Raw genomic sequence first — 20466 nt, forward strand, 5'->3', positions numbered from 1 at the left:
CCTTGCACTACACTTTCACAAAACACGTGTGCTCTGGTCGGCTGCCGGCTAGGAACTGATAAATGCCAGGGAACTACTCCTGAAGTGTTCTTAACTTAGAACATGGTCCTCTCTGTGACATATTCCACATGGAGGAAGCACACTTACGGCGACAGTGCAGACGAGTGACAGAAATAGAGAAAAAGTTACTTTGGGCACAGAGGACCTCTCTGCTTTGGGTACTATCTTTCTATATTGGAGAGAAAGAGAGAGATATACAGGGTAGGAAAGTACCGATGGTCTATCAGAAGTTACGTGAGAGCGATAAAATAAACCATAGAAATCCATGCAATAGAGAAGGATGGCTATAATGAAGGCTTCTCTTTGTCACCGCCCGATTCGCCCTTCCACAAATAAGATCCACTTCTTATTTGTGGAAGGGCGAAATGGGCGTTGACTATTAGACGCCTTCATTATAGCCATCCCTGTCTATCACATGGATTTCTATGGCTTACTTTATCGCTCTCACGTAACTTCTGATAGACCATCGGTACTTTCCTACACTGTATAGTGTACCCAAATTAAACTTTAACAAGCCGTTCTTCCTCCATGCTCTAATGTTCTTGAAGTGGTTTTTAGGTACATTCTTTGCCAATTGGAATGGAGCTATTTACACGGTTCAGACGCTAAAGAGGAGAGAAGACACTTCGGGAGCAGTAGGGAACTCCCCTGAAGCGAAAAGTGACAGAGAAAGAGAGAGTTAGTTTTAGTACAATCTTTCTCTCTCACGCTGGCACGTGATTGGCTAACGCGGCTCCTTCAATGATTAGAGTGAGAGGGTGTGTACAAACTGTCGCCCTTTCTCTCTAAAGCGTCTACACAGTTTTATATTTTGGAGGCCCTTGTCGTATAATCTGAACGAGCGAACTTCAGAATTCGACTATCTTTCGAATCCAAGTTCCAACGCCCGGAGCAGCGCTCCAATACAAGCCCTCTATGTAAAACCTGAAGCTATAACAAACATATTCCACAATGTTTCCAATCCCGAGCCCAAAGCCGCTGTTAGAGGAGAAAGTAAAACTTTCACCTATGTTTCCAATCCATACCTCAAAATTCAGCACCAAGCTCCAAGCCCGATTTCAAGCATAAGAAATCGAAGGCAAAGCATTAAATTGCATAATGTTTCTAACTCTGAAGCCGAAGCCGCTGTCAGAGGAAAAAGTAAAACTTTCACCCATGTTTCCAATCCAAACCTCAAAATCCAGCACAGAGCTCCAAGCCCGATTTCCAACATAGGAAATCGAAGGCAAAGCATTAACTTACGCAATGTTTCTAATCCTGAAGCCGAAGTCGCTGTCAGGACGGAAAGTAAGATTTTCACCCAAGTTTCCAATCCGAATCCAAGAATCCCGGACAACGTCCTAAGTCCGATATCCAGTAACACAAACCAAGTCCTAAGCCATAATTTACACAAAGCTTCCATTCGCCAAGCCGATATCAATACCAGAGCGAAGACGGAAGAAATCGACAAGGTTTCGAATCCGGCTACTATCCAGCCGCCTCGAACCAAGAAGCAGCAGTATCCAAGGAAAACAAACAAAAACACCTATGTTTCAGATTTCCAGCATCGCAGAGCCGCAGTTGAGCCAAGCAAGCCAAATAACGAAAATCACCGATGTTTCCAATCCACCTGCGAGAAGCCGCAAATCATCAAAAATGCGCCCTCTGGTGATGGAGACGAGTTAGGCCACATCGAGGACGACCGATGCGAAGCCGACAACGCGCCAGCAGCCACCTTCCAGGGAGTCAAGAATTCGACCCACTTTCCAATGGTCCCCGGCCTTGCAGGGAAGCACCGGTCAAGAAGAGGGAGAAAATTCGTAGAAAAAACCCGGGAATCAACCGCGGATCAAGGCCGCGAATCACCTACCGAGATGGACCGTCAACTGCAGGCATTTGCAGTTATTTAACCGGATCGACGTATCCGGCCAGTCTCTGTGTGGGACGCTCCAAATTTTAGTTGCGACAGTAAAGCCTCTACAGTCATTATTACAGCCTTTCGCACACATTTAACCTATTGTTAGAGTCAGATTTATGTTAATAAATATATATATATAACCTAACCTACCTCTTATCTATAAAAGAAAGGTAAAACGTCGCCCGGGCATTTATTTCTGACCCGCGGCAGACCCAAATCACGGGCCATTAGCCAGCCCTATCATAAAGTGTTAGATATAAGCTCTAGTGAAGTGCATCAAACCGCCCCTATAGTTATCAGAACTATATGAGCGTAGTGTTTACCTCTAGATATATATAATTATAAGAATTATATATACAAACTACCTAATCAACGGCTCTCATAGCCGCCTAAGCTCAAATATCAGAGATAGCGGGACGTATTGGCGCTTAAAGTCACTTTTCACCTATCTTTCCAATACCGATCCTATATCTCATATCATTCTTATCCAAATTCCCTTTGTTAGAGTCAAACCTCTCTTACATCCTATCTAAGGGAACGACAAGTTGTTACAAATTAGATCGCGTCCTCTCACCTAGCCATGCCTAAGCGCAATATTACCAGGTTAGCTACATCTCGAGCAGAGTCCAGCGCGACAGCGCGAGAAGCATATAACATGTCCAGAAACCCTGAGAGCCGCAACCTAATGGTAAGTGCAACACGGGATGATGAGGTACGACGACACCCTTTTAGAATTGACAAAAATAGTAACTAAAATAGCAGCTTACTGATGCTGTTTTTGTCAAAACGAAAGATCTCCATATTGGCTTCTTGCGTTCCAATAAAGTTAGAGCATTTTACTTTTAAAGTGTTCTTGTTTTTTTATGTCCCTCATCCATCACTCTACCATTTACAAAAGAGTTTAAGATATTTGAATATGATTCTAAAGATTATTTACGCTGTAGATTACTTCGTTGCGATAGTTATGTGTACAGTCACATTTGATTATACAACTCACAAACGACTGATATAAAATTGTCTCTAGATTTGTGCAATAACACCAGAAAGCTTAAACTACTGCCTCGTAATTAACGCGTATTAGTGATTCATAAATAAAGCCATCCATCGAAATTTAAACCTATAGACAACCTAAGGCCATAGAATTTATAAGCTATGCCAACCCAAGGCCAACGCAACTTTCTTCGTTTCTTCTTAATTTAAATAATAATATTAATACAAATATGAAATTTAGGATAAAACACCATTTTACAAAATGAATCTCCTTAAGTTCTTCCTATTTATTCTACATCCATGGTTTTAAGAACACAAACACAAACCCGAAAAAATCTAGAATTATTGTGAGCACAAAACAAATTTACAGTAAACGGACATGCGTGGTTCGACAGGAGGAGTTTAATGATGATTTCTTAGCAAATCGACCACGTCTTTGGAGAAGTGTAGAGCATTGTTTGGTTGTTGAACATTTACCGTTTTGCACGTAATATTGTATTCTTTTTTTTTGTTACATTGAAAGATCAAAGCAAAATGAGTGTTGAAGAAGATGTTATGCGAATACAGAAGAAATTAAATAAAATGACGTCAGAAGACGGAAGTGTACGTTAAATTTTATAAATAACGTCCAGTACATTTATTTATATGCATGATAATCTCTATTTAGGGCTAATTTTTTTTAACTCGAATTTTATGCGACATCGTATGAATTTAACATGTTTAATTTGTTATATTACATTTACTTTGATATTTTTATATGGAAATATTTATATGCTGTAAGCGGGAAATTTGAAATTCGCAATGTTTTAGGGTCAGGAACAAGCACTCGATTTGCTTAAGGAACTGCAAACCCTCAACATTAATTTGGAAGTATTGACAAAAACGCGAATTGGTATGACTGTAAACGCTTTAAGAAAATCTAGCAAAGACGACGAGGTTATTAGTTTATCCAAAACACTAATAAAAAACTGGAAAAAGTTTCTTTCTGGGTTAAATTCAAATAGTGAAAAGTCAAGCAGTACATCAAAACCAAAAAAAGAAAAAGAGGATAAAGCTTCCAGAGAGGACAAAGATAGAGAACGGGAGAAGAATTTGCCAAAACAATTTCCTGCAAATTCAAATACAACAGACTCTGTTAGGCTTAAATGTAGAGAAATGCTGGCAGGTGCTATCAAAACTGACTCCAAACCTGAGGACTTTGAAGGTATGTATGCCTTACTATTTGCATATCAGTTTTCGTCAGTCTTAACAACTTGAATATAATGAACACTTATGTTATCTACTCAATTCAATACAAAAACAACTAATATTTTGATACCACATATCATTTTTGAAAACTTGGTGAACATTCCAAAATAAAACTGCTTTAAAAATAATGCATTTGACCAACTAGATGTTGAATATTTCTTATGCATTTTTTTTAATTTGTTCCATTTATCAGAAACGATGTTTCAAAAGCAAGATTTTATTCAAATAATCAAGTCTGTTAGAAACTTATATTGAAAACATGTTTTTAATTAATAACGTTTAAAGTGTTAAACAATTTTTTAGGTTGTGCCTCGGCTGAGGAATTGGCGGAAGAATTGGAGGAAGCAATTTTCTCCGAGTTCAAAAACACCGATATGCGTTACAAAAACAGGGTCCGTTCTAGAATAGCCAACCTTAAAGACATTAAAAACCCTACCCTACGAACACATTTCCGCATAGGAGCTATAACAGCTGGTAGATTAGCCGTTATGACTGCAGAAGAGATGGCGAACGATGAGGTAAAACAGCTGAGAGAGAAATTCTTGAAAGAATCCATTAATGATGCTCAGCTTGCTACTGCACAAGGTACCAAAACGGACATGCTTAAATGCGGAAAATGTAAGAAGAGGAATTGTACTTACAACCAGCTACAGACGAGGTCGTCCGATGAACCTATGACTACTTTTGTTCTGTGCAACGAGTGTGGTAATAGATGGAAGTTTTGTTGATTTTTTTAGTAAGGTTATATTAACTTTTATTTAATTATCTAGGGTAAGTACTTTCTTTAATGTCTTATCTTTGGCACCATTATGATAACTGTGTTACATAGACTATTGAAACAATAAATAAAGCCTATAAATTTTGAGCAAAACACTGGTTTTATTTACTGTAATAAGTTGTATTCCTCCTGTTTTTCAAGATTATTACAGAAATGATACGATACAATCGACCCTTATCATAAAGGCGGCAAGATGTGTAATTCCTAAGACAGGCATAACTTGTTAAAAAGTGACAAAGTTTGTCCATAAGTGAATTAAAATCGCTAAAAAATAGATCCCATGTTGTTTTCTTTTACTGTTATGGATAGTCAACAAATCGTAAGAATCGCCGAGACTTTGTTTATACAGGGTGTAACTTCGTATGGGTGTCATATTTATGTGGGGTTTGCCTTTGGTCTTTAGAAACACGTTTGTTTTTCCAAATTCTGTAATGAAAAATTATCCTTTTTTTATTTCATGATTTTCATAGTCTCAATTCCATTGTATAGTCTTTCCGATATCAATTGAAGAACTAAGAGGTTGACAGTATGTGCCAGGTTCGGTCACTCACGCAGCAACTTGGCATTGAAATATTTGAAAAACTTGTTCTAATATGTATTTAACCATATACAGGTCTGGTCGAACTACACGTGGAGGTGGTAGAAATGTATATGCCCAGTTGAAAAATGCGAGCGCGGGCAAACAAAACCTAACACAACTGCATTGGGCTACTGGGCAATAAATCTCAGCTTTTGACAAGTGGTTGACAAATTGCTCAGCAGTGCAGTGCAGCAATGCGGAATTTGGTGTGATTTAGGCAATTTTAATTTTTTTTAGGCACCTTCTATTAACCATTTATATTACAACTGCGAAAGGGAGAAATAATGTTATTACAACATGGCATTTTGGAGACCTTTTGAAATGGAACAAAACAAAATTTAGCATCTATATAATGAAATTGTTTGAGGACATAAATAATTAAAATATGTTGATGGTCAAATAAACATATAATAGAAATTTTGTACACATTATATACAAATTATTATAATTTTTTACCTTTACCAGAAAATTTTTTAGGGACACATATAAAAATCATTAAATTTGATTGCTAGGTTTTTTATACATGTTCAATTGACTTCGGAAAGACTATAACACCAAACGACATGAGTTACAACATACACTTTTCAAATTTTATCTTTTTTTATTTATATACGTTCTTTTCGTTGAACACAAGTTCAACATAAAGGCATACACACCAACACCGGAAAACTAATACTTAACACAGAAAAACATAAAATTATCTGCAGTATGAATGAAATGACCTACTCAGACGTGTTTCACTAAATTAATGTTGACCATTTGTTTTTTTGTCCGCCTAGGGCGCTGTTGTTCTTTTGCATCAGGTGGATTAATATTATGTAGTTCACCTAAACTATATCAATGTCTGAGGTCATTGATACATATTCACAAACTACACACACACAGAAAAACCAAAAATGATTTAAGAAAATATTTCGAATCTATCAGATTAGGAAGTATTTTTATCGTTTATTTTAGAAACGGCAAGAATAATTATTTTAAATCGTAAATTAGTTTTACTTATAATTAGTACCGTTTTCACATGCCAGTATTAGTAAATATTTAACAAACCTTTGAAAATTTTCTAAATGTCAGTTCTTCATCGTCAATAAGGTCAAATATGACGACTTTAAAATAACATGTTGCAAAGTCATACAAAAGTAATTGTGTAAACAAAATTATTTTCTGTTGCAGTTTCACTTTCTACTACTGTTAGTTTCGGACATTGGTTTAAAAAATAATAGCAGCTAATACTGATTAAGTGCCAACATACAATTGAGTTCGGATGTTGCCAGTACAAGTTTTTAAGTGCAGTTTAAAAAAATAAAAACTTTATTCGATTAAAAAAGGATTTAAATTTTGTAAAAAATTATAAGTTTAGAACAGTTTAGAGTGATCCAGTGAACATTAATTTTATTTACCAGGAATTTTGAGGGATTTATTTGTAATTTCGAGGTTTTATTGCAAAAATTTGTGTACAATATTATTATTCAAAATATTGTCCTTCGTTAGCCACTATTTTTTTCTGTTTTTCTAGCAGCGTACGGATTCCACGTCAAGAGAACAACTCATCTTTTGATGCTATCTACCAATTGATCCAAGTTTCATTGTCATATTGAAAAATTACTTTATCGTGCCTTTGCTCCAATTGCAGCCATTTTTCCATCAATGCACAACTCAAACGCATCAATTGTGTTGGGTATAGTTCACTGTGGTGGTTTCATTCCGAAGAGGCATCTCTTAGTATACAACACCAAGCTGGTCCCACCAAATACAGAGCATGAGTTGGGAACCATGAATATTCAACCGTGTCATCGATGCTGATGCATGACCAGGCAAACCCCACCACTTTCTATGCTTAGGATTATCATAGCATATCTATTTGTCATCGCTAGTGACGATACAATACAAAAAACCCTTTTTTTGCCATTGAAGCAACTGTTCACACGTGAAAAATCACCATTCAACATCTCTAGGCTTCAAGTGGTATGGCACCCAATTCCCTTACTTTTAAATCATACAGAGTGCATTTAAATGTTTGGAAACTGTTGTGGGATCAACATTCAGCAAGTTTATCTTGCGTTTGACATGGATTTTGGTCTAGTAAATGCTTCCAATTCCTCATCTTTGAATTTTTTCCGTTTCATGACATTCTTTGTTAACTGTATCGAAATCATTTCTAAAACGTCGAAAGCAATACTAACATATTTTTATCATTTCACTGTAAGTTTTCAACAGCACTCGATGACTTTTAGCAGCACTTTTCTTTGAATTAGACAGGAAAAAAAAACTTCCCGGAAATGGTGTTTTGTTAGCTAGTAATTTGCCATCTTCGGAGCTGAGAAAAAAGTTGTTTACAGTTCAGCAAAATGACATACTAATAAGTAAAGCGTAATGGCAGAACTTTGACATGAATATAGTTACAGAAGTGTCCGATGCGATATAGCATAAGTTACGCCATCTATCGTAAATCCCTCAAAATTAATTCACAGTCCTATTAATGACATAGTTTAAGAAGTAATATTTTGTAGTCTTAGAATTTGTGATCGCCCACTGGAGAAAATAATGATTTCAGATTAACAGCAAGAAAAGACTCAAACGCGAGGCAACAATCTATCAATCTTTATTTTAATTATTTTAGAAATATAAATACAATATTACCATAATTTAATAGTTCACAGAAACCTAACATTACATACCTAATTCAACCGTAACAGTTGGCAGGAATTATGCGATAATAAAAAAAAAGTCACATAAAAATTACAAAAACCAACTAGAGTTGTAATTGAATAAGCACCTATAAATTCTTGTTAAGTTAAAACTGCGCAATATGTACCCAATGTACAACATTTTTGAATGTATAACTAAAACGGAAAGGTAGGTTTAAAAATCGATATGTCTAGTTGATTTTTGCCATACTAAAGAAGTAGCGGTAAAAAAATTATGACAAGTACTGATAGGTTAAAATTGTTAATGTCCGGGTATAGGCTTTAATTCCTTTATTTGCCTAATTAGGTATGCCTTCTCGTCATTGAATTGTTCGTCCTCGGCTCTGTCTGTATGAAATCTCATTAAAAATTCAACAAGTTTTTCTTGGTTCCGCAACAAAATGTCGAGGATTGGTTTCGGTTTATTTGGATTGGCAACAAACACCTAAAAATTGTAAAAGCCCTAGTAAACATCCATTAATATCAAACATTAATAATCCTTCAAGATTTTATTTAAAAAAAAAAACAGACCAAGCCAATTCAAAGAAAAAAAAAACAAATCGTTGCATTCCAGGTGAATTTTCTAAATATTATTTATCTCTTCTCTTTATTTTGATAACAGATATTGATAAGCACATGAATTATATGCTTGTAAAATTGTTTAAGGACTCACCAAAGAAAATTAATATGTATTTAAATATAATTCATATACAGGGTGTCCCACGGTGACAAGATATTTCAGACTACTTCGATTTTAATTTTGAAAATTTGGGCATATAATGTTTTCCGGCATGCCCTTCTCAACTAAAATAATGGCGTCCACCTAACGCCTCCGGTTATACCGGAAGCGGACGTCATTTTCGTAATTTTAAATGGAACACCCTGTATATTATTGCAATTTTGGATTCTACGTCAACTTTTAGGTTCATAAAGGTTTCCTATTCTTAAAGTTTCTGATACATTTAATTTTTTTTTAAATAATAAAAAATGCACTGCCTAATTCTAAAATATGTGTATTTTACAATAATAAAGTTATAGCGATAAAATTTATAGGGGACATAACTAAAGCTTCCCTGCCATAATTTCAAAATGACTTAATTTTCATACAAGATGATAGAAATTTAATGCTGAATTTAGTAAACTTTAAACCATCTTAACTTATTTTTTTTTAAATTGAACACTATATTTTTGCGCAACCTGATGAACAATTTTGTTCTCTTTCGAAAGGTATAATGGTTCCCTATACCTATCTCTTCTAGTTTTTTAAGGTATTTACTGTTTTTCGTGCAGTCAACGAATATCACAATTTCTAGCAAGAAATTTTTAGTGGAACTTCAAAACAAGCACCTAATCTGTCACCAGTTTATTGTTGTCAATTTAACACAAACAGTGAATGTTTATACAATTATTATTTATTGTTAAAGAATGGAAAAGGTTAACATTTAAATATTAAAATGCCGACATTCTAAATTTATTATTTATTCATGGAGAGAGAACAAAATTGTTCATCAGGTTGTGCAAATATATACAGGGTGTTCATTAAAAAAAATAAGTTAAGATGGTTTTAAGTTGACTAAATTCGGCAATAAATTTTTACCACCCTGTATGAAATTATGGCAGGGAAGCTTAGAGTTTTAGTTATGTCCCCTATAAATTTTATCGCTCTTACTCGATTATTGTATAACACATCTTTTTGAATTAGGCAGTACTTTTTAATTTTTTTTTGAAAACATTAAATATATCGAAAACGGTAAACTTTAAGAATAAGAAACCTTTATGAAAGTTCACCTAAAAATTGACGTAGAATCCAAAATTGTAATAATATACAGGGTGTTCCATTTAAAATAATGAAGATGACGTAAGCTTCCGGTATAACTGGAAGCTTTAGGTGGACGCCATTATTTTAGTTGAGAAGGGCATGCCCGAATTTTCTAAATTAAAATCGAAGTAGTTTCCGAAATATGTCTAGCCTCGTCACCGTGAGACAGCCTGTATACCCATATACTTAGTACTCATCAATTGGTATATTATAGTAATATAATTACCTTGAAAACATGGAAGGCTTCAAATTGAATATTCCTGGAACTTTCTTTCAACATATTCATCATAAGCTTTAAATTTTCAGGATTTGAAATGTACCTTGTCATTACCTAAAAAATAAAGTTTCATAAAAAAAATTACTCTTATTTTTATATTTTTTTAATTGATGAAGTTGGTCATGTATAGTTTCTATAAATGCACAATTTTATTATTGAAAACAAAACATGAGAAGTAATACTGAATAAATATTATTGCATGAACTGTTTAAACACATTTCTGTAATTATCCTAAAATTTGTGCATTAAAAAACTTATCATAGATTGGGATTTAAAGAACACTTATCTCAGGATAAGGCTTAGTACATAATCATCATTAATTGATAAAACAGATATCAGCTAAACTAAACTTCAATATTTACCGTAAAGTTGTGTCTGTCCAGCAGCAATTCTCCAAGTAATTTCAAACTCTGACGCCTAGTCACATAATTCTCTGAATTTAAAAGCCGCTGATAATGGTTAAATACTTTATCATAATTCATCTCTAGGAAATCTGCACATAAAATTTTATGTCTAGTCAATAATTCCTACAAATTAAAAAAATAAATGGTCTAATTAATTACAGTGCTAGGCACAAACATACCTTAAAAGTAGAAAATGCATCAGAAGCTATATCAAAAGAAGATACCTCCACATACCGAAAAAAGTTGTAAAAATCATCTGAATACAACATAATTTTTGCCAAAGCTTCATACTTCGCACATTCACGTAACATGGTACCACAATTTAAAGCTATTTCTTGATGTTCATAACTGCAACACAAATATAATTATGATTAACTAACAAAAACTAACAAATAACTAACCCAGTCATAAGCGTAAACAAAATTTCAGGCTTGGTACAAATATATTCTACAGTAGGAGATCTAGTACCGATCTGCCTTCTTAAAATGTTATTAAAAACTTGTGCCACATCCTTTTTCCCTTCAAAGTCAATTCGATTAAGGTTTTGAATTAATAATAGAAGTAAATTACTATTGTACAGTTCTTGAGCTAACTGTGCCACTATAATATCAGTTTGAGGTTCAGCATCCGAAGTGCCATAAAGCATATTCTTAATTAAAACCAAATTTTTTGAAACGTCTTCTTGCGCTTTTTCAGCCTTTTTGTCGCCCTTTTCAAGAGAGTTGACAGCCTCCTTCAAAGCCTTTACTACTTCTGCAGGTCCTTTTTGTGACTTTCCAAATAGGGGCATTTTCAAGTAGTTGAATAATTTCTTGTAATAAAGAGTTTTCCAATAACGTGACGTTTTTATTTCAGCGAAGTGGATGGGTAATATTCAAAACAGATTCCAGAGTTAGATGTCGGGCTTCATAGATATTGTACTGCGGAACAACAAAACACCACGTCTCTCATCACAAATCAATTATTTTGTTGTACAGCAACAATTACGGCAGTAAAAATGCATCTGACAGCACCACACTTCCTTTTTTATATACACAACTTTCTGAAGTTCGGTTCGGAACAGTGGCACAGTGGTGAGAGTTTAGAATTTCTAGTAGTTTTGACAGACACAAAATGGCAACTCAAGAAAAATTCATCCCTCACTAAAATGTCTAGTAACTTTTGTAAATGCAGAAATTTTTGTTTTATTATTTTTGCTTTGGCAGTTCTGCAATTTTCACATCGATAAAAGAAAAAATTAATTTAGCAGCAAGTACTAGTGCCCTCTAGTGGATTTCACTTAATACACAAATCTAGATAAATAATCTTATGTACGTTGTCGTCCTAGATAAATAAAATACAAGCTGTGTTCAGCGAATGGTTGTTGACTATTTACCCGACGTGACCGACAAACACAAAAGACCTAGACACCAACTTTTTGACCCTGGGTGACCACCCCAACGACATCCTCCCTCCTGCCCGCTAACCTTTTCTGTTTCAGAGACAGCCAGGAATGCCAGGATCATGAAATGAAGACAACGATATACACACATACACACCCCCCCATACCCTATTTACCCCTCCTCTCCCGCACTAGTCTAAGGGCCACCTTAGTAAAGCGCATCCCAGGCTGCATAGCCGCACTACCCTACCCAACCATACCACACATAAACATGACACCAACTTCGGGGTTTACACAGACGAGCCGGCGAAGCAAGAAGAGCGCCAGAAGAAAGGGCCCTAGCCGGCGGGGCTCAGCCAGGACAAAAGGAGGTCCCACAAAGTGCCTACACCGGCTGCATTTGCGGTCGGGGTAAACGACGGATGGGGCCCACCTACGAAGGCTGTCCAGACCTACACTTGATGAGGCAGGATAAAGAGGGATAATCCCCCTCGATCCCAAATCATTAAACAAAAAAAAAGCGAATGGTCGGACTAGTTTGGTCAAACTTCTTTATATTATTAAGCTGTGCTTCTTTAGTCAAACCACAGAATAAAACCTCTATTATGGGGTCAAACCTTAGAGCATGTACTACTGGAGGCAACGTCTCAGTGGCCGAGAGCATCATCTAGTGCTATACACCTACCAAAGCGTTTCCGTATTAAAGCATACACAATAAGCCCTTTTATTTTACTCATGATTTCGGAATCGTAACGTGTGAGGATCCGATGGAAACCAATCAGATTGCTAGATTACGGATCGTAACGCGCTATGATTCGGAAATCATGAGTAAAAGATAAAGAAAACAGTTAAGGCCGGGACACAATGGAAAAATATAAAATAAAAATATTAAATATTAAATATAAGAGAAGACACACAATGGGAAAATAAGATAATAAATAAGAAATATTTTACGACACGTCGGAATTTATTATTTATATCTTATATTTGACCAATCAAATTAATGTATCATTTCCATACCGCCTCTCCAACTAACGTATAAATAAATTGTTTTTGTTTTGTTGTCGAGTTTAATGTCTGTAAAATGGTAATCAAAAAGAAATAACAATTATTAATGTCTTGCTTTCCACGTTATTTCAATTATGTCTGACAAAGCTGTGCCGAAGAATACTACTCATTTGTCAAATTGTTATAATCTATCATCAAATTATTATCATTGTGTCAAACATTTATATTTAATATGTTATATATTATATCTTATATTTAATATTTTCCATTGTGTCCCTGCCTTTAATCTGTGGCACAGACCTGATAAAAGTGAGAGAAAGAGTAGCTCCAGCTCCTCCTAATCACAGCCATAGCAAAACAAATAAATAAACGCTGTGGCGTGGCCACAGTGTCTCAAATACAGCCTATTATGCTTTGTAAATAAAAACAAATTCAAATTAAAAAATTTTAACTCAAAGGCAGTTGCAAATTTTCCTAATATTGAAAAGGTATTATTTTTAAATATAATACCAAGTAACGTTTTATTTATTTAGCACATCAAAAATTCCAATAAGGCACACTGCAGGTGACCTGCTCTAAAAAATAAAGGAAAATTCTTACGATCTAGATTTATTTTTAGTAACTAATAAAACTTTTAAACAAATCTTTTTGCTTCCAGGAAAATTAAAAAACAGAAATAAACCCCCTAAATTAATTTTAAAAATCATCTGAAATAACCCAGAACATAAAATTTAGATTAAAGCAAAGTTTAAACTTGTTACAGTATACATATGGAAAAAGAACACTGATTTTATGGAAATTGCAAATTTTAATTTTGTATACAACTTATACAATGAGCACAAAAAAATATAAAAAAAGCTTCACAATATTAAGTACTATACATTATTTTTTAATTTATATTAACACTATCAAATTTAAAAAATCAATAAATAAATTTGGAATGTATGTAGAAAACGTAAAAAAACAAAACTCAAATCAAATATAACTTTTAGTCTTATGTATCACGATTCGTTAAGCACAAAAATATATAAATGTTTTAACAAATTGACATTGCATTCATTGATATTGCATTCATGTAAATTTGGTTCTTAGCAGTAAATAAATATCACTAATGCAAAAATTAAAGGCATGGGCCTGAGTAGTTTCAGTGAAGTAACCTTTGGTAAAAAATATTCGAAACAGCTAAAATTAAATTGTTATTCCGATGGAGTGAGATCCTTTTCAGTTTCACCTTCATTTAATAGTTGCAACAGCAACTCATGAACAGGTTCGAAAGCCTTTTTACTACCAGCATTTGTTAATAATAAGTAATCATGCATATCATGGTGACTAATCGTTCCGTCAGGTTGTATAAACCCTTTATCAATTGCTACCAATTCTACTTTTGGTAGGCCTTCTAAATTTAATTTGAGGAGCTCATTCACTTGTGATATTTTGTCCCTTACTGAATTTGGATGTTGGCCTCTAGGCAAAAGGGTCTGAAAAGTTGAATTTAAATCATTAGCAATATGTTGTTAGATTAGATTATTACTTACTGGTACAACTAAATATACATCTGGATGTTTTTCTCTAATAAGATTTATTATCTCTATTATACCATCTTTAATTTCTTCTGGGGTGTTAGTATGATTGTTTGTACCTACATGTACAACTATTACCTATAAGAAAAACAGTTTAGCAATAACTGCAATATAATAATGTTAACAATACATTTTTCACATACTCTAGGCTTTATATTGTCAAGTTCTCCATTCTGAATTCTCCATAACACATTTTCAATTTTATCTCTATGTATACCAAAGTTTAGACAATGTAGGGGTGCAAATAATTCATTCCAAACATCAGTATGCTGAAGAGCTTGAACTATTGAATCGCCTATAAAAATAACGTCCGCATCTTTTTCTCTAGTCTCGGAAAGAAAGCGGTTGTGCTAAAATTTTTTTTGTTTATATAATATCTATTGTTGCTTATATTGAACTTACAATGCTAATCCATCTATGGTCTCCATCGCCATCATCTACAGGGACTGGTATTTTGCAAGTATTCATTGTGTTAATATATGTATAAAAAAAACTTTTAAATTAGAAAAATTGATAATATTTGAGCTATTATATACGAAATGACATTCTTGACAAATCAAATGAGCAAATGAAGCGTAAATCTGCTCCCTGAATTATCGACAATATTGACACATGGAGCAGAAGATAATTAAGTTTTGTGACACAAAACAAGATTATACAACATAACATGAATAAAATCCCCTGTAAGTTGATTTCGTCGATGTTTATACAACATACATAGATGATAGATGGTTAAATTGAATTCTATAAATAACTTCGGAATAGTAATTTGATTGTCAAAGTGTGTTTTTATTTGGAGAATGATAAAAGAGTGGCAGAAAAACCTTCTGAAATAATTTAAAATCAGCAACTCAAACAAGATCTACAGTACCTACAGAAATTGATTTACGAAAAATCCCTAAAATAAACACTGTGAAAAAATGGTGGAAAGCTAGTGTATTTTGTAGGTTCATGAATTTGTGATTATTAATACTTGTGTTTTCGTATAGACTAAGTTAATAGTATCGAACATTTCAAGATTTTCTTATCAATAATGTAAGTGTATCCAGGACTCGGTTTTCTTATGTTCTCATGATTATCCGGCTTTACCTAACCAAATATCTTCATAATGGATAATTTGCGGGGTATTCTTGAATATATTAGAAACTTTTTTGGTCATCCTTCCGTGGAACTCCAACGAAAGAGAAGGTATATATTTTCTGTTATGGTTATTTTAGGTATGTCATTATTTTTTAATTTTAGAGCTCCAGATCCCTTAGATCATTTTTTAAGCCCAAAGTGTAGAAGAGTGCATATCTCAATGGCTGATAGGATAGATAGTAAGATTATAATGATTTTAGTAATACACGTAAAAAAATTAATATAATTTTTTTTAGATGATTGGTTAACAAGTAGGAATTCTATTCGAAGACGTACCTTATTGAAACCATCACCAAGATTATCCCCAAAACAGAATCGTCACACTGACACTGTAGTTTTAGATGATGATGACGATGACGTAATTGAAATTAAAAAACCAGATATAGATATATTTCAAGGCAGATCTAAACACAATAAATATACATCCACTCCTGAAAATTACTCTCAAAAATGTACAAATGGAATTGATGATGATGATATTACATTCGTTAAAGAAATAAAATCTCCCAAAGAAAAAATGAATGAGGCATCCAAAAGGGGATTAAATTATATAAAACCTTTCACAGGACGTTATTTAAATATAGGTTCGATACAAAACGAAAAATCGAAGGAAAGAACACTTTTCAATAATATAAATAAAAGATCCAGTCCCTCACGTCCTTTTGTAGGATCTTCTAGTTTAGATTATTCTTATAGATTGGATGACAAGCTACAATATAAAAAACTCTTGGAGAGCGCCGGAGTCTCTGGAACTACAAATGATTCTTCCATTTACCAGACCCCTGTTGGCCGACTGTTTAATTATGATACTTCCAACAGAAGTGGCAAAATAATGAACATGTTAAAAAAACCATCCACTGGATTGAGTAATAGTTTAAATGGTACGAAAGATCGTATGTCCACAAAGGACAGAATAATTAAAGTTTTAGATGATTTTGAATCCATAGAGGTGAAAGATTCAGACACTGATTCGGATGTAATCATTGTAAATCCACCATCTCCTAAGCCTGACATTAAAGTGGAACCTGTGAATAGTTTTAAAAAGGTAGTTGATACTTCACAGCAAACCAAGAGTGGATGGTTGGATGAACTGTAAGTACCATTTTCAAAATAGTTTTTGTTATATATTTTATTTTTCTTATTCCATAATAGTTAATCTGACTTCTTCAAGAACAAGTTAAGCAGAAATTAAAAATCATTTAGATATTTATAGCCCAATGCAAAGATTTTGCTGAAAAAAATTTTTTGTAATATTTTATGCAAATTTTTTTTTGTAGGACAGTGTTATTTATTGGTAAACAATATCTAAGTATTAGGAATAATATTAATCTGTGCACGTCGGGCATATAAGTATAAAAGTTAAAGAGCAACAAAAGCAGAATCTAAAATAAAAGAACTTTCTCAAAAAACCATTCTCGGTATATGGGTATAAAAAATTATAAGGCTTCCAAATGTAAAAATTTGATATCGAAATAATGTAAATTGCATGCACAAATAAAAAGTTATTTTTTGTCGTAGTCTCAACTACATAAGCCTGAGCATTGAACACCAGAAAATGAGTTGGTCTTTTAGAGATCAGAGAAAAATAAAAGTAAATCACTCCCATGTATCATGCTCCTATGTACTGGCATGCGTAAAAATACATAATGAGTGCTCTAGAGTACATAACTGGTACATCCAAAAGAAGCTTATAGTCCATCAGGGAGTTGTGATGGTTTTTAAAAGACTGAACGAATTTCAATTTTAATTTTTTCCAAAAACACAATGACGTCAAAAATATACAAACAAAGAATGAAAGAAATATAATTCAGGTTCAAAAGATGACACAATGCAAATGGCGACTGCTCTGGTCAAACATTCTTTGAATTTAATGACAAAGTTGTAAATCACTTGAATTTCTCAGGTTATACGTTAGATTAGGCAAATGTAGACCTTTAGCTTTTGGGTAGCAAAATTCAGTGAACTGAACTGTATCATATCCGCACTGCGTAATTATTATAGAACGACCAGTTTTAGTAAATGAACCACAAATAAACATGCAATGTTTGAACGTTCATGAATATTCAAATGGCATCTAACGAAAAATATATTTCAACTGTTTCAAAACTGTTATGCCCTTCACTGCCATTGATATTCCATTTCAAAAACATCACACCTTCCTGCTGGACCTTGCATTTAGTTCTGGGTTTTTCAAAGTTACTATTTGCGGCACTAATATTGCTCACAAAAAACATCACAAGTGTCTACTTGCAATGAATATCAATTAGCAATTATTTAATGCTGGTGAAAACATGGCGAGATAGTATTAATTTGTAATATGAATAAAAAACATTAATTTAGAGTCCCACTAGATCATATGGAATTTAGAGAAACTTTTACCACTATTCACATTCTGAAGCATAATTAGTGCATATTGCTGCTTGTATTTTCAGTTTCAAATCCTGTTGGAAAAATGCCTTCATATGCAGTTCGACCTGACTTTCCTGTTTTAGTACTAATCAGAAAGCGTAAACTACAGTTCTGTGATATGAACCCTAGTAGACAAATTTGAGTAACTGTCAGACATTAGATTTTATAGGTTGTAATGAAATTTTGACATTTTTAATTTATATTTGAATTTTTTGTACATTTTACAAAATGGGAAATGTTTTGAGTCTTATATATTCATCTGATTCAAATTTAATGTATGAATTTAAAATTTCCTTACTTTCTATGTAACATTAAATATTTTTTTAGAGTGGAACGACACAGACTTTTTGTAGAACAGAGGCAGAAGGAAATCGATCAACTACGAGAATGTTCAGAAAAGCATGGGAAAATAAATAATGATTTGAGATGGGAAATATTGACAGATAAAGTGAATAGGTCCCTGTCTATAAGAGATGCTGTCTTACCAGTAGAAGAAAAAGAGGAAGAAGTAGAACTTCCACTACTAACAGAAGCACAATTAAAATTAGTGGAGCACGCCTACAGAGGAGATCCCAACGAAATCCTTGCTAGAAAGTTTAACCTAAATGTATCACGTAGAGATTTACAAACTTTAGCGGGTCTAAATTGGTTGAATGACGAAGTGATAAATTTCTATATGAACTTAATTATCGAGAGAGGGAAAGACTCAAAGTGGCCTAAATCATATGCTTTTAACACATTTTTCTATACAAAATTATTGAAGGATGGACCTCAGTCTTTAAGGAGGTGGACAAAGAGAGTGGATATATTTGAGCATGATATTATTTGTGTGCCGATACATCTCGGAATGCATTGGTGTATGGCTATAATAAATTTAAAAGACCGTTCGATACGGTATTATGACAGCATGGGCAGTAGTAACAATAAATGTTTAGAGGCCCTTCGGAGATATCTAGAAGCAGAACATCTGGACAAGAAGAAGACTGGATTAGATACAAGTGATTTTATTTTAGAGAACATAAAAGATATTCCACAACAAATGAACGGGAGTGACTGTGGAATGTTTGCTTGTACTTTTGCAGAGTTCCTCACCAGGAGCGCCAAGATTACGTTTAGTCAAGAACATATGCCATACTTAAGGAAAAAAATGGTTGTTGAAATTATATCAGGAGAGCTCTTAATAAAATGACTTGTTTTAACTCAGTTGTGGTAATTTTATTTTTGTAATTATCCAAGTATTTTATTAAATTTATCTTTTGTAACTGCTTTGAATAATCAACTCGAAATTGGTACATTTTAGGATACGTCGGTTGGTTGAACTGAGTGAATAATTTATTCGATTCTGTTTGTATTTTATGCCCTACATTAGTTCTCTTAGATATATTTAGTGCAACCAAGATGTTAGTGTATAAGCAACAATGTTAATTTAAGGAATTAGATATCTAACTGTATGTGTTGGAGGTATGTCAATACAATCAAATATCGTAACGTAACATTTCACTTCTTCAGGATTACTGAAATGTTGAATCTTAGCAGTATTCATAAATATGTCCTCATGCCGTTGATACTTTATTATTAATAAACAGTTCTGATTTTTATATCTACGTTTATTTTTTGGATCCTTTTATTTCATTTGAACGGGAAATATTTAAATGCCGTGTACAGCAAAAGTTCTTTTAACGTTAAATCTGACACAAATGAACTGAAACAAGTGTAACATGAAAATTAAGTTTATAATTTTTTCCATTGGTATGAAATCCTTCTGCGTTTCCTAGATCGCTTAATTTTAGAAAATGGTAATGTGCCTCGGCTACCTGCTTCCTGTGGGGTTATATTAGATTTTTGTTGATATAGCTTAAATTTTACAAGATCCAAAAATAAATATCAAAAAAACTAATGGAAATCAGCGTGAAGAGAACATATTTTTATTTTAACCATAGTGGCTCACATTTACGACATAAAAAACGGCAAATTTCTTTTCATATTAATGTTCCTTTCATTTCGCACGTAGGTCGCAGGCCATCTTTAGCGTTAAAGGAACTTTTATTACATCCTGTATAACTTGATAATTAAAATTACATCATTAAACAAATTTTCTCCATTTCTCAACAGATATCTTAAACATAAAAATTGTCGATTTAACTTATTCACTAAAATCTAAAAATACCGAAAATTGTTTACCTCGATAAAAAAAATGAAATTCATTTT

At 33.5% G+C, this 20466-nt stretch overlaps 4 protein-coding genes across 4 annotated transcripts; 2 read left to right on the forward strand and 2 right to left on the reverse strand.

Moving 5' to 3' along the window:
- Positions 1-3345: 3345 nt before the first annotated feature.
- Positions 3346-5066, forward strand: LOC108908360 (transcription elongation factor S-II). Its single transcript, XM_018712391.2, has 3 exons — positions 3346-3550; positions 3758-4151; positions 4499-5066. Exons 1-3 carry the CDS (start codon positions 3482-3484, stop codon positions 4921-4923), a joined length of 888 nt encoding a protein of 295 aa, XP_018567907.1. The 5' UTR covers positions 3346-3481; the 3' UTR covers positions 4924-5066.
- Positions 5067-8139: 3073 nt separating this feature from the next.
- Positions 8140-11530, reverse strand: LOC108908358 (protein Mo25). The gene is made up of 5 exons (XM_018712389.1): positions 11142-11530; positions 10920-11088; positions 10699-10863; positions 10286-10390; positions 8140-8685 (listed from the first exon to the last, which is right to left on the reverse strand). The coding sequence occupies exons 1-5, from the start codon at positions 11528-11530 to the stop codon at positions 8503-8505; spliced, it is 1011 nt and encodes a 336-aa protein (XP_018567905.1). The 3' UTR covers positions 8140-8502.
- A 2508-nt stretch (positions 11531-14038) lies between these two features.
- On the reverse strand, positions 14039-15302 carry LOC108908362 (platelet-activating factor acetylhydrolase IB subunit beta homolog). The gene is made up of 4 exons (XM_018712393.1): positions 15112-15302; positions 14853-15059; positions 14665-14787; positions 14039-14607 (listed from the first exon to the last, which is right to left on the reverse strand). The coding sequence occupies exons 1-4, from the start codon at positions 15175-15177 to the stop codon at positions 14326-14328; spliced, it is 678 nt and encodes a 225-aa protein (XP_018567909.1). The 5' UTR covers positions 15178-15302; the 3' UTR covers positions 14039-14325.
- Positions 15303-15431: 129 nt separating this feature from the next.
- LOC108908357 (sentrin-specific protease-like) lies at positions 15432-19858 on the forward strand. The gene is made up of 4 exons (XM_018712388.1): positions 15432-15897; positions 15952-16028; positions 16086-16941; positions 18586-19858. Exons 1-4 carry the CDS (start codon positions 15818-15820, stop codon positions 19445-19447), a joined length of 1875 nt encoding a protein of 624 aa, XP_018567904.1. The 5' UTR covers positions 15432-15817; the 3' UTR covers positions 19448-19858.
- The last annotated feature ends 608 nt before the right edge of the window (positions 19859-20466 follow it).

This window comes from Anoplophora glabripennis, unplaced genomic scaffold (genome assembly GCF_000390285.2).
Source record: "Anoplophora glabripennis isolate ALB-LARVAE unplaced genomic scaffold, Agla_2.0 scaffold238, whole genome shotgun sequence".
Lineage (NCBI taxonomy): Eukaryota > Metazoa > Arthropoda > Insecta > Coleoptera > Cerambycidae > Anoplophora > Anoplophora glabripennis.